Here is a 16,174-nt window from a genome sequence, read left to right as displayed (position 1 = left end):
ATCACCCACACATTTTCCAAAAAATGCATTTTCAGCATGAAGGCAGCTTGTTGTATTACTGAAAATTGCCAAGGAAATCAATGCTTCACCTAATCTATGATTTGGCTGTAAATTTTAATACTCATTTGGGGCTGGGGCATGCAAAAGGTTTTGATTTGTGCTCAGGGCTTGAGCCTGGGACTTGGGTGAAGTGTGAGACTGGAATGATTCAGCTGGAGAACAAAGGCTGTTATCTCCCAGGGAGGAGGATTGGCTCCTGTCCTGCCTGTGGGCAAGCCAGGGAGAACAAAGAGCTGTCCTGTGGATTGATGGGGCACACAACTCTTTGTTCCAAGGGCTTTGTTTAAAGTGGGGATGTGAACAGCACGGCAAGTTTTTTGCATCGTGCAACACTAGGAGAGAGACAATCTCATTAAATTTGGAGTTGGGTAATTAATGTTCCTCGAACAAGAACACAGAATTTTCAGTCCTGCAATACAGAGTATGCACCATTCCTTTGGAGCAGGATACAGCAGCCTGGGTGGAAATGAAGCTCATTTTGCCTGTTTGTTTGTGTTCTGTCCCCTGCCGTGGCAGAGGGGGTGACAGGGCTGAAGGAACTGGCTTTCCTGCGGGACCTGGCCGAGCAGAACTCGGCCAAGTACGGCGTGCCCGAGCGCAGCGCCCTGCCCGTCACCAAGGGCAGCATGATGGTGCTCAACCAGCTCAGCAACCTGGAGACCACCGTGGGCAGGTTCTACACAAACCTGCCCAACAGGATGATCGACGAGGCCGTGTTCAGCCTGCCCTTCTCCGACGAGATGGGGGATGGTGAGTGCCCCCCTGGGAAAACACCACAGATCGGCCTCTCTGCTTCCTGTCCCCAAAAACTCTGAAACCCTACTAGGGTTTGGATACTCTGAAATCCTACTAGGGTTTGGGTACTCTGAAATCCTACTAGGGCCTTGATACTCTGAAATCCTACTAGGGTTTGGATACTCTGAAATCCTACTAGGGTTTGGGTACTCTGAAATCCTACTAGGGCCTTGATACTCTGAAATCCTACTAGGGTTTGGGTACTCTGAAATCCTACTAGGGTTTGGGCACTCTGAAATCCTACAAGGGTTTGGGTACTCTGAAATCCTACTAGGGCCTTGATACTCTGAAATCCTACTAGGGTTTGGATACTCTGAAATCTTACAAGTATTTGGATACTCTGAAATCCTACAAGGGCCTGGATACTCTGAAATCTTACAAGGGTTTGGATACTCTGAAATCCTACTAGGGCCTTGATACTCTGAAATCCTACTAGGGTTTGGGTACTCTGAAATCCTACTAGGGCCTCAATACTCTGAAATCCTACTAGGGTTTGGGTACTCTGAAATCCTACTAGGGTTTGGGCACTCTGAAATCCTACTAGGGTTTGGGTACTCTGTAATCCTACAAGGGTCTGGATACTCTGAAATCCTAGGGTTTGGATACTCTATAATCCTACAGGGGTTTGGATACCCTGAAATCCTACTGGGGTTTGGGTACTCTGAAATCCTACTAGGGTTTGGATACTCTGAAATCCTACTAAGGTTTGGATACTCTGAAATCCTACTAGGGTCTGGATACTCTGAAATCCTAGGGTTTGGATACTCTGTAATCCTACAGGGGTTTGGATACTCTGAAATCCTACTAGGGTTTGGGTACTCTGAAATCCTACTAGGGTTTGGATACTCTGAAATCCTACAAGGTTTTGGCTTTAGGTGTTTCCAAGCCTTTCTGTCTTGCAAAATGTTTTTCCAAGCATTTTTTTCTGCAGGAGGTTTAGTTGGGAAACAAAGACATTGAGTTAACAAATTTACTTTGGGTTTTTGTCTGTAACATTTTCATCTGCAGATTTTGTTATGAAAAAAGTGGTAACAGGACATGGAGTCAAGAGATTTAGTTTGAATTTTTGTCCATAGCTTTTTCATTTGCAGAAGGTTTAGTTGGGAAATAAAGACATGGAGTCAAGAGATTTAGTTTGGGGTTTTGTCTGTAGCATTATCATCTGCAGAAGGTGTAAATGGGAAAAAAGTGGTAACAAGACATGGAGTTGACAGATTTAGTTTGGATTCTTGGGGTAAAATCTGTTCCTGTGTATGGGTACCTGCACAACAGCCATGAATTTATTTGTGGAGATAAATGGAGGGAAATTGGTTGGAATGGCATCCATGTCAGGCCTGTGTAAGAGCAGCCTTGCAAATGGCACAAGGAGGGGTTGTTAATTATTGTTAATTATTGTCCCAAGCTGGCCACCCTCAGCCCTTCTTTGGCTTCAGCACACCTGGACTCTTCTGAGACACAAACTGAATTTGAAGCTGTTCCTGAGCAAATCTGATGCTGAGCTTTTGCTTCTTCCTACATTCCCTCCCCCAGTGATTAAACTCTGTTAATTGCTCTCTCCCAAAGTCATATCCAATGGAAAATGTGAGCAACAAAGGGTTGGGAATGGTGCAATGGAGAGGTTTATCTTACATGGATTTCAGAGTGTACTGAAGGGCTTGTACATGCAAATGAATTTTATATTGAGGTGAGGGAAAAGCTGCTGAGTTCCCAAACAGTGGTGGAGAAAACAGGAGTAAGAAGGTGTTGCAGAGTCTCACCTCAGGGATGGGATAAATCCCAAATCCAAATACTGGGATTTTGAGCAGAGATTTAATATTCTGATTATGAATTAGATGAGCAACAGCTCATCCCAACTGTTGCTTTACAAGGACAAAGTAATTTCCTTCCTCTTCCATCCTATTTTTTAATGGCTTTAAATTCTGTTAAAGGAAGAAAATACTCTGTTGGCTTTTCACACAAATTTATTTTTTATTTGTAAGGAATCTGCTTGGAAACTGACAACCTCCCAAACATGGTGTGTGTTCTAATAAATTGATTAATATCCTTCAAGTCACTATCAGAAACACAAATTAACTAATTAGGGAGAGTGGCTGACAACAGAAACCCTGCTGAGCTTCCCTGGCCATATTGCAGCCTGGAATAGATACAAAATTTAATTGTGTAACATCTCAAAATGCTCTGTTTCCTCTCAAAATAATTAACCAGCTGATATTTCTGATGGGTTTTTTTTTTGGTGTTTCTCTCCCTCCAAGGCCTGATAATGACTGTCAGTAAACCCTGTTACTTTGGGAACCTGCTGCTGGGAATTGTTGGAGTAGATGTCAATCTTGCCTACATCTTAGAAGATGTCACCTATTACCAGGACTCCTTGGGATCCTACACCTTCCTCATTGATAACAAAGGTAATTTTGACTCACATCATCTCCTCTAGTCCCACGGAGCTCATGAACCACCAGTTCTGAATTCTCAGGTCTCTAAGCAATGAATGATCATATTTGTTAAAAGTTTAATTATGTGTTGTAGGTTAGTTTTGCCTGAATGTTACTGGAGATTTTAGGTTGATTCATGACTTGAAACTTCTATCCTGGAGTTCTGATTTGGAAAAACTTGCTGGGGGGATTTCCTGCACCTGTGACATCCAAAGTTTTCTGGGAAAGAAGGAAAACTGGTGTTAATGTGTGTGTCCAGCTCTTTTCCTCTGCTCCAGCTGGTTTTATTGCTGAATTTTTCAAGCTGCTTTTCATTTGCAACCCCTTTGATGACAAGATTGTTTGGTCGCTGCCATCTTTGCCAAAATTATATATAATTATTGTATATTCCTTTTTCCCTCTCAAATCTCTATGCTAGGCTGAGTTGTGTAACATTTGGGGCTGTGTGTTTGTTTTTTAGGATACACTCTGATGCATCCCTCCCTGACCAGGCCCTACCTGCTGTCTGAGCCTCCTCTGCACACTGACATCATCCACTACGAGAACATTCCCAAATTCGAGCTGGTGCGCCAGAACATCCTCAGGTAAGGGAGGGGATGCAGCTCCCAAATGAGCAGCACTGGGAGAAATTCCAGAGGAATTTTAACAGAGTATTAGGTAAAATTCCTTTTTCAAAATATTTGGATTATTGAATGATTTTTTTTTTTCCCCCCCATTAATAATTCTGGTTTGATTTTTCCTCCAACTTGTTTCAATTGTCCTTTGTTATGCAGGAATATTCCTTCTAATCTCTCTCTTCCCTGTCAGGAAGATTTCTCACTATTTGGTCTGGGTTTTTCTTTATGCTTTGCCTAATCTGAGAATTTTGAAGCTCAAAATGTGGGGGTACACAAATGCATTTTCAGCACACACACACACACACTTCCCTTCACCAAGCACAAATAACAGTTAATTCCTTCATAATACACAATAGAAGGATATTGCTGCAAGTCCTAACAGTTTTGCTCAGTGTTTAATAAACTGCTGGATGTTTTATCTGCCACTGCAGCATTCCCTTGGGCAGCCAGATCATCACAGTTCCTGTGAACTCCTCACTGTCCTGGCACGTCAACAAGCTGAGGGAGATTGGGAAAGAAGCCTACAATGTCAGCTATGCCTGGAAAATGGTAAGGAAAACAACTCTGGGATGGCACAGAGGGAATTCAGGGCTCTCTTACTGCCCTTCCTTCAGTTTGGGAATATCTGATCACTCATCTCAACCCAGGGATTAAAATGGAATCTGAGGTTAAATATCATCCAGGTGAATTCACTGATGCCAGCAATAATTGGTTGCTTTGTGTCAACAAACTCAAGAAGGTACTTGTGGATCATTTCACAGTATTGAGTTAAATCCGACCTAAAGGATTAAGCTGAGCAGTTTTAAGAGATTAAATCTGTCATTGTTTAACAGAAATTCACACAGGAAGGTATCTGGAGCTGATTTTGTAAGATTGTAGTGCTGCTTTTAATAGCAAACTCCAGGGTTTGCTGATCTGGTGCAATTTAGAGTCCTTAAAATATCCAAACCAGTAAAACATGTGGCACATGCAGCACACAGTTAAGAGTGGAAATAATAAAATCTTTCATTTGAGAGTGAGTTTGTCTGTACTCTCCGTAAAAGTAACACCAGTGTGTGTCCAGCAACTGGAAACCTGCAGCCTCTCCTGTGTTAATGACAGAAGATATCCATGAAACAGTGTTAGAATTAGAGATCATTCTAATTGAGCAACAAAGTGAAAATTTTGTTTGGTTTTCAGGGGAAAAAAGAGGACAGTATTTTTATTTTCTGTGTTAACTGTGGAAAAGTGTTTTTTGTAGAACTCAGTGGTTGCAACACACAGAAATTCTGTTCATCCCCCACATTTTGGTTCTGTTTGGTGACTGGTGGTGTTTTGCAGGTGCAGGACACGTCCTTCATCCTGTGTGTGGTGGTGATCCAGCCAGAAATTCCTGTGAAGCAGCTGAAGAACCTCAACACTGTCCCCAGCAGCAAACTGCTGTACCACAGGCTGGACCTGCTGGGCCAGCCCAACGCCTGCCTGCACTTCAAGCAGCTGGCCACACTGGGTGAGGGCTTCTGCCAGCCTGTGCTGGCCACCCCAGGGACACAGGGGCACCCAGCCTGGCAAAAACCTCCAGGCTGTGCCCAATCCCCACCTTGTCCCCAGCCCAGAGCACTGAGTGCCACCTCCAGGGATGGGCACTTCCAGTGTCTGACCTCTCTTTCCAGAAAGAAATTTCTGCTGATGTCCTGGCACAGTCACACCTCCTGTAGAGTGTGGCAGCACAAAGTAAAGCTCTCCTCATAAAACATGGGAAATACTCTTCTCTTGAACAGAAGGTTTTGTTTCCAAGGCTGATTTTCTGATCAGCTTTTGCCTTCTCACCACCTCAGTGCTGAGCTGTTCCACAGAATGACAGCAGAGCCTGAGCTGGATCCCACAGGGGTCAGTGAAGGGCCCATCCAGGGATTGAATCCATAACTTTGTCACCATCAGCACTGGGGTTTAACCAACAAATTCACTCCTTGCAGGATGGATGAGTGGGGCTGCTCATCAAAGCAGGAGGTGAATGCCCTGGAGTCCAGCAGGGTCCCTGACAGTGCAGTGGGAGAGTAGAGGGGTCTCACCAAGCTTAAACCAAATCCTCTCCTGGCTCTAAAGCACCTCCCTGAGCAGTAACAGGGTAGGATGAAGTCCCAGCCAGTTGTGCAGGGCTCTGCTGCTCTTTTGCTTTGGATTCATGGAAGTTTTTCACTACCAGAAGCACTGAGTACCTGCAGAGTCAGAAGTTAGGCCTGTTGGGGAGAATGAGAACTTCAGTGCTCTGATGGTTTCCAGACCCTCCTCACCTGCTTCAAAATTCCCAGGTTTTGATGGGCTAAAGTGCTTCTGCTCTTCCTGAGTGATTCCAAACATTGCTGGGGAAAAGGGAGAATCTCCATGGCAGTTCCAGTGTCTGAGAAGGGTGGAGAGCTTCAAACCCAGAAACATCCCAAGAACAGAGGGGTTTTACATGAACATCCTACACTGCAAAGTGTCATGCTTAGGTATAATCTTGGGAGGTCCCTAAAATCTGAACTGTAAGAAATTCTGAATTAAATACTTCTGCTTGTGGTAGGGTTTGAAGGTCTCATGCTGGATTGTGGCACAGCTGTGAGATTTTTTCTTAGCTCTTTGTATCCCTGCAAAATAACTCACTGAGCTCAGACTGGAGGAGGGACCTGACAGACCTGTGGAAATTGCTTTGCCAGTTGTTTAAAACATTGTTGTTTTTTTTTTACTTTAATGTGCCTAAACTTGATTATCTTATATCCAGAAAGATTTAAATGGGGAATATCCCAAAAATGCAATACTGAGCTGCAAGTGGAAAAATTTCACACAAAGCAAGATCAAAATATTTGCTCTGGGAAGCAGATGAAGGACTGGAGTAGAGGTTTGGAAGTGGGGACTGCAGCACACATGTGGGGATGTGTTTGAGAGGAATGTGACTAAAAGCAGAACACTTCACGTACTGCACTGCAGTTTTTCCTCTGGAGTCCACTCCACACTGAGAATTTGTGGGTCACATCCTCAGAAAAGAACTTCTTTACCCTCAGCCCTGCATCATCATAATTATTTCTCTTTTTTTGAAAAGGAAAAGCTGTCAGATTTTGCATGATGAGAGTTTGCTTTTGAGTTTGTTCAGAAAATCACTCCAGACAGCTGCACTTTTATGGGGGAGCTCCTCTTCTGCACTTGAGATTCTCCAGATGTTCATTCTCTGGAACTGAAAATGCTCATTTTCGTCTGGGATATCTAACCTAAACATGGATACTTAGTTTCTTCTTTAGCCCATCATATTTTCTTAAGGGAAAACAGTTTCTCTAATCTCCCAAAAAGTAGCAATTCAGGAACAGGGGCATTGTCCTGGTTTGAAGGACAGGTGTCTGTTAATAAAGGCAGAAGCTTCTCTTTTAAATGGAGAATGTAAACCCTTTTCCTCCAAAATATTATTATAATTTTGAAATTAGGGGGCTCTCAGGCAAAGATATGGGAATTAGGAATAATATTTCTTTACTAGGAAAATTGAAAGAGAAATACAGAATTACACAGAACAATCCCAAACCCTGCCAGAGTCAGAATCCAAGCTGGCACAGTCAGTCAGTCAGGGTGGTGGCACAGTCCCATTCCATGGTGCTGCATCCTCCTGCAGGGGCAGATGTGGCTCAGCTGGAGCAGTGCTCCTGGAGAAGGTCCAGGGATGATGTGGAAGGGTCTGGCTTTCCTCTGGAATCCAGTGCAAAGAAGGTGCCTTGGTGTCCAAAATCTCAGTTTTTCTCTGGGTAGGAAAGGTTTGGCTCCTCCCCTGGCTGGAGCATCTCCCAGTGGGATGATGGAATTTTCTCAGCCATGCACTGGGACTCACTGGCCATGAACAGGAGATATCTCCTGGAGGGAGGATGGGCTGTGGGAAGATAGAGATGATTGCCCAGCTGATTTAAAGATGGCCCATTAGCAGATAATGTGTGCCAGGAGATCAGGGTCACTGCCACACCCAGTTTGAAACATTGGCCCATTAACAGGAGATATCTCCCACAGGGGTAAGGGTGACTGCCACACCCAGTTTTTAACAATGGCCCATTAACAGGAGATATCTCCCACAGTGATAAGAATCACTGCCACACCCAGTTTGTAACAATGGCCCATTAACAGGTGATACCTCCTGGATGAAGGTGGGTCATAGGAAAGATAAAGATGATTGCCCAGCTGGTTTAAAGATGGCCCATTAGCAGATAATGTGTGTCAGGAGATCAGGGTCACTGCCACACCAAGTTTTAAACAATGGCCCATTAACAGGAGATATCACTGTGGGAAGTAAGGATCACTGCCACACCCAGTTTTTAACAATGGCCCATGAACAGGAGATATCTCCTGGAGGGAGGATGGGCTGTGGACAGATAAAGATGATTGCCCAGCTGGTTTAACAGCTGGCCCATTAACAGGAGATATCTCCCATGGAGCTAAGGGTCACTGCCCCACCTGGTTTAACAGCTGGTGATAGAATACAAACTTTTGGTCACATCCTGTATTGCAACCTAAGACCAGCTGGCCATGCTGACATTGCTGCTGTGGTGTTTGCAGAGAGCCCCACAGTGATGCTGTCTGCAGGCAGCTTCTCCTCCCCCTACGAGCACCTGAGCCAGCCCGAGACCAAGCGGATGGTGGAGCACTACACAGCTTACCTGAGCGACAACACGCGGCTCATCGCCAACCCCGGCCTCAAGGTGAGCCCAGCACACCCAGGGCTCCTGCAGGACCCCCACAACCCCAACACTTTCACTATTGGGTGCTATTTTTACAAAAATACGTATTTTATATATTGGGAAGTGGCTTATTTTTCTTTTTGATGGGGTCGGGACTAAAGGTGCAAGATGTAAACTTGGATGTTTATTAGTTTTTGTTTCCATTGCAGTCTCACAAACTGGGAATTCTACAGCACTTCAGGCTAACAAATTTAAAATAGAGCCGTATTTCTTTTTATGCAAGGCTGTTTAAGGATAAACTGGCCAATTAAGAAGTGCCATTTAAGTTATTTTTACTTTTAACCTTATAACTAACCACCTGTGGCTCTCAGTGTGGATTTTTTTATTCAATTACACAGTTACACAATTATTTATATTTTATTCATTTACATTTATTCAATTATGTATTTATATTTTATTCAATTACTACTCAAACCTATTAAGAAGAAGGTGAAGTAGAAGGACTAACCCTCACCTTAAAACCTCCATCTGCTTTATACACATTACTATAAACCCTTAAACTTTTACGTTTTTCACTATGTGATATTACACTTTTATTTAATCTACCCACTTATTATTTTAGTTTTATTATTCAATTTTGGAAGCTTTTTCCATGGTCTCAGGTTAAATGCAGTGTTTTTCTGGAGGTCAGTGCCTGTCAGCACAGAAAATCTAAAATGTTTAGTGACCAGGATTCCAACAGGGAGGGACCTTAAAGCCCATCTCATCCCACCCCTGCCATGGCCAGGACACCTTCCACTATCCCAGGGTGCTCCTGGTGCCTTTGGATTTTAACTTTTCTATTTTCCATTTATTGGTGATCCTGCATTTCTTTAGTGTTTAAATTCCATGTACAGTTTTAGCTGCTGCTTGCCCATTTTGGTCAGACACAACAATTCTTCTCCAAGGGAATCAAGGACTCCTCACTGTCTCAGGTCCTGAGAAATGTAAATAAAAGTGGGTTTTTTGGGGGAGCAGACTTGGGGTAAATGACTTTATTTCTTGAAGCTGTAATTAGGAGATTCACCCCCAATGTGCAAATGGACCAAACTTATAAAAGTGTGAAAACTCATGACCCATTGTGCATTTTGGGAGGCTTTGTCTGCCCAAAATGTACCTGAAGGCTCTTCAATAAATAGAAACACTTTTTATTCTCTTAATTCTGCCTGGGCTGTGTTTTTAGGTAAGCCACTCAATAAAGGCATCACTCCAGCCTGGCCTTGGACATTTCCAGGGATCCAGGGGCAGCCACAGCTTCTCTGAGCAACCTCATCCTCCCAGCCAGGAATTCCTTCCCAACATCTGATCTAAGACTAGAGAGAGGAGAGGAGGGCAGAATTTTGTCAAGACAACACTAGAAAAATTAAATTCTTAGCAAAAACACCTTTGTGTTCTTAGGCATACAAATGAGAAATCTCTTATTTTCTGTGCAAGCAGCACATTATTTATATTTACTCCAAGTTTAAAAAAAACCCAAAAAACCAAAACAACACCACAAACTAAAAAAGCCACAGAAATACCACCACCAACATCTCATGCTAATAATCTGCTTGGAATGTCTGGTGTGAGAAGCCTTGAACCAAGTAATTGAGCCGAGCTGATCCCCGATGGAAGCTTTTATTATCTCCCCATGCAAGTGCTGCAGGAACCCTGCCAGCTCTGCCTTTGTTTTGCAGTTCTCTGTCAGGAATGAAGTGATGGCAACCAGTCATGGCACGGATGAATGGATGACCCAGATGGAGATCAGTGGCCTCAACAGTTACATTGTCAGGCGTTACATAGCAACTCCCAACGGGGTGCTGCGCATCTACCCCGGCTCCCTCATGGACAAAGCATTTGATCCCACCAGGAGACAATGGTCAGTTTTTAGGGTCCCTTCAGCCAAGCTTTGAATCATCTCCCAGGGCAAGAAGGGAATTTTTTTTTTTTTTTTTTTTTTTTTTTTTTTTTTTTTTTTTTTTTTGGTAGAGTTGATTTGCGTAGTTGTTTTTAAAATTTGCTTTAAAATGTTTTCGTCGTGGGGAGGAAAAACTCAGAGTTTAAACGCAGGCAGTTTAAATATTTATTGGTTCCCATTTCTCTTTTTAGTTGGTGTTTCATAGCCCAGCTATGGCAGATGGAGACATAAATATTCAGAAAATGAGCATCCCCTTCAGGGATTAGCTAATTCAGGAGTGTTTGAGCTCCTTGGGCCCTTTTGGGTTGTTCTTGTTTGTTTACTCTGAGTTTCCTCACTGCTTTCAAGGAGGGATTAATTAATCAGCAGCATGATTTGGGCAGAGAGCTGGGGCCACTGCAGAGGGTGTGCTCCAAAGGCTGGGGTGTGTGCAAGGAGCCAGCCAGGTGCTGCCACCCTGGGGAAGGCACAGACCCCAACCCTGTGGCTCTGCAGCTGCCCCATGTTTTCCCTGGAATTTGCAGTGTTATGGGAAGAAGGTGCAAGTAAAACTCTGGGAATAAAGCAGGAATGGGTTAAGCTGCTCATGGATTGCTGCTCTGGGTAGGGAGAAGCAAAGTGATCACTTTTTCTTACAGGAAAGTGTTTGCTAAAGTTTTATCAGCTTTCCTGTGACAGTTTTATCCACTGTCCTATGACTGTGGCTTATTTTATGCTGATGGAAGTTTTAAGAGGTTGTAATTTATAATCCCTGTCTGATATTTCTGAGCTTTCTTGCCTCAGTTCTGTCTTTTCTCCTCAGTTTGCAATGTAATCATTTTGCCAGGGTTTGCTTCCAGTTTGAGACTCTGCTGGCACCAAGTCCTGCCTTGCTCTGGGGGAAAATGTCTGAAATTACATTAAATGTGTTCTGTGCAGAGTTAAACTGAGCTTTTCTAATGCAGCTGGATGTACTGGGGAAGCATTTATTGGGCCAGTCTGGGTTAGTTTCGAGTCCCAATTGTGTTCAGGTACTTGTTTGATATTAAAAACCAATAATTTGGTACCTGTTGTTCACAGTGTGCAGAATTCAGTGTTATTCTGGGAAAATCAAGGCTTCTGTCTTGAAGTTGCAGACTTTGGCATTAATTCTGAGCATTTCTTTTGGCTTCTCTCAGGTACCTGCATGCAGTGGCCAATCCAGGACTAATCACCTTTACTGGGCCCTACCTGGACGTGGGAGGGGCTGGATATGTGGTGACCATCAGCCACACTGTCCATTCCTCCAGGTGAGGGGCTCAGGAGCTTTGGGGCAGGCCAGAAGACTCAGAATGTTCAGAGCTGGTTGACTCTGTGCGCTCAAGAGCTGAAAACCAAGGCTTGTTTTAAAGTGCTGCTGGTGAAATGTCATCTGACCTTGTGGAAATGGGGCATTGAAACCCTGGGAGAAATCCATTTTATAGGAATATAGGAATTCTGTGGCTTTACTGGTAGAGGAGTAGTAACAGCATATTAAAAAAAAAAGGTTGGATGGTGGGAAAGTGCTCCTGGATGAACATGATGTGGGATGTCCAAGGAATTGGGAGGAAGGATTGTTCTCTGAGGCAGTTTGGGAAGTGTTCCCTCTCTGCTGGAAGTTAAATCCTTCTCCATCAGAACTGCCAGGCCCCACATTTCCTGAAGTTCCCCACACCTCCACTTGTGGGGTTTTAAGGAGCAGGGAGGTGTTTGGAAGGGAACTGGAAGCTGATCCAAGGCCAGGCCACAAAGGGGCTTGAGGACAGAGCTGCCCTTCCTCCAGAGATTGGGGAGCTCCTCTCCTGGGCTGCTGAAATCCAGCACTTCTGGGCTTCCAGGAGGAGAAAGATCTTGAGGCAAAGCCTGGGAATGTCCAGGAGCCCTTCCAGGATTGCTGGGAACAGTTTGGAGTTGGACTGGATGATCCCTGTGGGTCCCTTCCAGCTCAGGACGTTCCATGATTCTATGAAATGATTTTTTCCTGGAGGACCAGACTATTCCAGCTCCCTCCTGGCCAGGCCCCAGCCTGAATGAGGCCAGGATTTGGGATGCAGGATGTTTAAAGGAGCCCAGTTTATAAAACATGCACCAAACCTTGCTGTCACAAGCTCTCCCAAATTCCCAAAATAGCAGTTACCTGTCCTGGTTTTCACATGGAGTCTCCTCCAGGCTCCCTGCCCAGCAGCCCACCAGTACAAAGGAAACTTCCAGTGCTGGGCTGGGACACAGGTGTCCCAAAGCCAGCAGGGAGCAGGATGTGGCTCCTCACCCTTCCCCTGTGTGGGATTTCCCACCCCAGCCCCTCTGCTCTGTGTTTTGCAGGAGCATTTTCAGCCCCAGCCCCTGCGTGGTGTTTTTCCCAGAGGAGTAACAAGCACTTCTGTAAGGAGAGAAGTGCAATTCATCAGAATTCTGATTTTTATCTAGCAGGGGATGGTTTACTCAGCTCTAAGAACTTAAAGCTCCTGTGGGTTATTAGAACATGATTAAAGAACAGTTAAACAAAGTTTGGCAGATGTGAGTGTGATTCCTGGGTAAATATGACCTCTGAAGCTCATAGTCACATGTAGTTATAATCCCCAAAGAGGCCTGAGCTCAAAATCCAGAGGGGTGGGGAGGAATCTGTGGAGTTAACAGGAATTCTGGCATGAAGGACTGCTGGGAGGGTTTAAATACCCACATCAGGGCAGCCAGAGCTGACACCTCTCATTCCCATTTTATGTATATCTTATTTCTTTTTATGGAGGCTGGGAAGAGAAGATTTCTGCCTGATGTGGTTTAATGCAGTTGGCATCAGCAAAGCAGGAGGATTTAATGCTTGGAAATGAAGCTAAAATATTTACAACATTCTAATGGCTTTATGTCTGTTAGGACACAGCAGAACTTCAGAGCTTGGTGCCTGTCATGTCACACATGAAATGTGTCTGTGCTGCTTCACTGCCATCCTTCCATCCCCCCTCCAGGAAATGTGAACAATAAATTAAATGCAGGTTTTAAAAACTTCCTATTTATCTGTCTACAAATGAGATTTGACTGCATCTCCTCTGCACCTCTTTGAAAAGCAAACAAACCTCAGCCCAGTAAACAGAGCTGGGTTTCCATGGAGCAGGGGTGGCCAGAGCTCTGTTTGTGCAGTCCAGCTGTGCCTTGCAGCAGATTTTTTTTTTTTTTTTTTAATAAACATTTTTATTCCTGCCTTCAGAGATAAAATAAAGGAGAAAAGTGAATTTTGAAGAGCAGCAAGTCAGAGGTGTAAGGTCCATGTGGGTGCAACCCACACCCTTGAGCTCTGATCCTTTTGTATCCTGCAGGGGTAGAGGGGACAGGTCTGGCTGTGCCCTCACACTGTACTGGGAGCAAACTGGGAGAACTGGGGTGTTAGGAATGGAGGAAGGACAAAATGCAGCCTCAGGCTGCTGCACACCACCACATCACAGGATTCTTTTCAGAACTCACCTTAAGAAATGTTATTTTCTTCTAATTTTCTGCCTGCCATTCATAATCACTCCCACACTTCAGAGTTGTAGGGATTTAGCTCAAAGTCTTCATACTCATTCCTCCTGCTGGGGGCTGAGCAGAGGAGAGGTGCAGGTAACTCCTTCCAGCTGAGGGGGATTGGAAAATACAGGGGGCTGCATCTTCTGTTTGTTTGTGTGGATGGGGAATGTTTAATCCTAATTTCTGTGGCTCAGGATTAAATGTCTGTAAGTGGTGGGGGTGTGTGTAGGGTGGGATCCACTCCTGGGCTGTCTCCTGTGCTGGCTGTACAAGACTGAAATAGGAATTATTAATAGTATTAGTATTCCAGCCCTGAATAATAATATTTTAAAATTATTTATAATATTTCTGATTTTCCTTTCCCCTCACTGCAGTGCTCAGATGTCCTCAGGACACTCTGTGGCTGTGATGGGCATCGACTTCACCCTCAGATATTTCTACAAAGTCCTCATGGACCTGCTGCCAGTTTGTAACCAAGATGGGGGGAACAAAATCAGGTAAAAGCTGCTGCTGCCAGGCACAAAATAAATTTTTTTTTTTTTTTTAACCAGATGATCCAGAGGTCATTTCCAACTTCATTTCTCCAAGGATTCTGTTTCTTTCAGTGTGTGTTCTCTGATTTCCAGTAGAACTTGTGCTTGTCCTTCTCATAAAGATTATGTGGATGTTTTTGTTATTCCAGATCAAACTGCCATCAGCTAAATAAACAATCTGCAGGATTACAAAAGCAGAAGATAACAGATTTGATTTGATTTTTTGGGTTATATTTAGACTTCTTTGAAATTCTGGGTAAAACAAACATTCCTTATTAAATGAACACACTTCCCAGTTCTTCTGTTTGTTTTAATTTTTACCTATTTAGTTCCTGTGAGCATGTAAGAATGATACAAGATCTCAGTTATTTTAACTCTAATTATTCAAATACACTTTGGGGATGTTTTTCTCAGAAATCCATAGCACAGCCTAGGCAGAAGAAATCTGACTTCATCTGGAGTATCCAGTTGCAGTCAGACCCCTGGGTATCCTAATTGTTCCTCTTTTGAAAAATCCTGTGGGGGTGGGATAAATTCTGGTGTGATCTGGAGTAATTTGATAACGTGGTTTGGGCATTGCTGTTGATTCCTTGTTTGTTTTTAAACCTTAAATTTGGGAAGGGAAGTGGTTTTCTGTCATCCTCCCTGTTCTTTTCTGGTTTGGGTATTTTTCTATATATTTTATGGCACATAAAATAAAAAAACAAATCAGGATTTCTGGTTTGGCATCACTCCCTCCCAGTAAAAAACTGCTGCTGATCAGCAAGGTCAGATGCTTTAATCTGTTCCTGCATTCCCCAAATGAGGAATTTTGAAGATATTGTTTAGTGTTGCACCATTCTGATGTAGAAATTTAACCCAATGTTTCCAGTCTTGCTATAAATGCAAGTATTTGGGGTTTTTAGTGTACCTCTCCTAAGGATTTTAGGAAGAAGAGCAGGAAAAGGAGGAAACACCCCATCCCTATGTGTATTTCTAATGGAAACCCCCCAAAAATTCAAGTTTTCCTGCCTCCTTTGTACCCCTAAAAAGCACAGAAGCTTCCCCTGCTCTCTGCTCCCCCCGTGGGTACCTGACACATCCCATGGGAATCCCTTTGAAACTGCTCCAGCCCCAGATTCCTGCTGTGCCAGGGCTGGGGCTGCCACCCTGCTGAGCTTTTGGGGACATCAAGTGGGGTTTTAACCTCTCCCTGTCCCCTCTGTGGCCACTGAGTCCCTGATGTCGGTGCCACCCCAGCCAGGGCTCCTGTCTGTGGCCATGGAAACGGGAGAGGGGAAAAAGGGATGGATTGAAGTGCCTGGATTCTGGGCTGGGACACAGATCCAACGTGGGAACAGCTGAAAAGGGAGGGGGAGGCTTGGGAAGGCTGGGAGTGCAACAGGAGTGATTTATCCCCCACTAAAATTGAGTTCTGAAGGGGGAGGGCATTAAAGGAGAGTGTGAAATCTCTCTTTAATTAGTCACACAGTAAATTAATAAACCATTAAAGCTTTCCAAGTTCATTAGGCTCTGTTCATTCCTGGCTCTTCCCCAATCAGACAATGCACTGATGGCTTTTCCTTTCTGGTTTTAATCAGCTCTGTTTTCAACTCCTTGATGGCCCCAGCTCTCTGGAGCAGTAACAGATGGAAAAGCTTCA

The 16,174-nt window shown here is 44.1% G+C and overlaps 1 protein-coding gene across 1 annotated transcript in view; it reads left to right on the top strand.

Moving 5' to 3' along the window:
• Positions 1–16,174, top strand: part of CACHD1 (cache domain containing 1) — a gene marked incomplete at its 3' end in the record, with an annotated part of 86,885 nt that overhangs the window by 61,971 nt on the left and 8,740 nt on the right. The window contains exons 9-17 of the mRNA XM_079314444.1: positions 577–810; positions 3,108–3,257; positions 3,745–3,868; positions 4,333–4,450; positions 5,222–5,390; positions 8,447–8,589; positions 10,284–10,465; positions 11,662–11,772; positions 14,374–14,496. Of these exons, the coding sequence (XP_079170570.1) occupies positions 577–810; positions 3,108–3,257; positions 3,745–3,868; positions 4,333–4,450; positions 5,222–5,390; positions 8,447–8,589; positions 10,284–10,465; positions 11,662–11,772; positions 14,374–14,496 (1,354 nt within the window). The remainder of the gene's footprint in view (positions 1–576; positions 811–3,107; positions 3,258–3,744; positions 3,869–4,332; positions 4,451–5,221; positions 5,391–8,446; positions 8,590–10,283; positions 10,466–11,661; positions 11,773–14,373; positions 14,497–16,174) is intronic.

This window comes from Erithacus rubecula (genome assembly GCF_903797595.1).
Source record: "Erithacus rubecula genome assembly, chromosome: 10".
Lineage (NCBI taxonomy): Eukaryota > Metazoa > Chordata > Aves > Passeriformes > Muscicapidae > Erithacus > Erithacus rubecula.
Note: the sequence above shows the minus strand (reverse complement) of the source record. Positions and strands in the feature narration are given on the sequence as shown.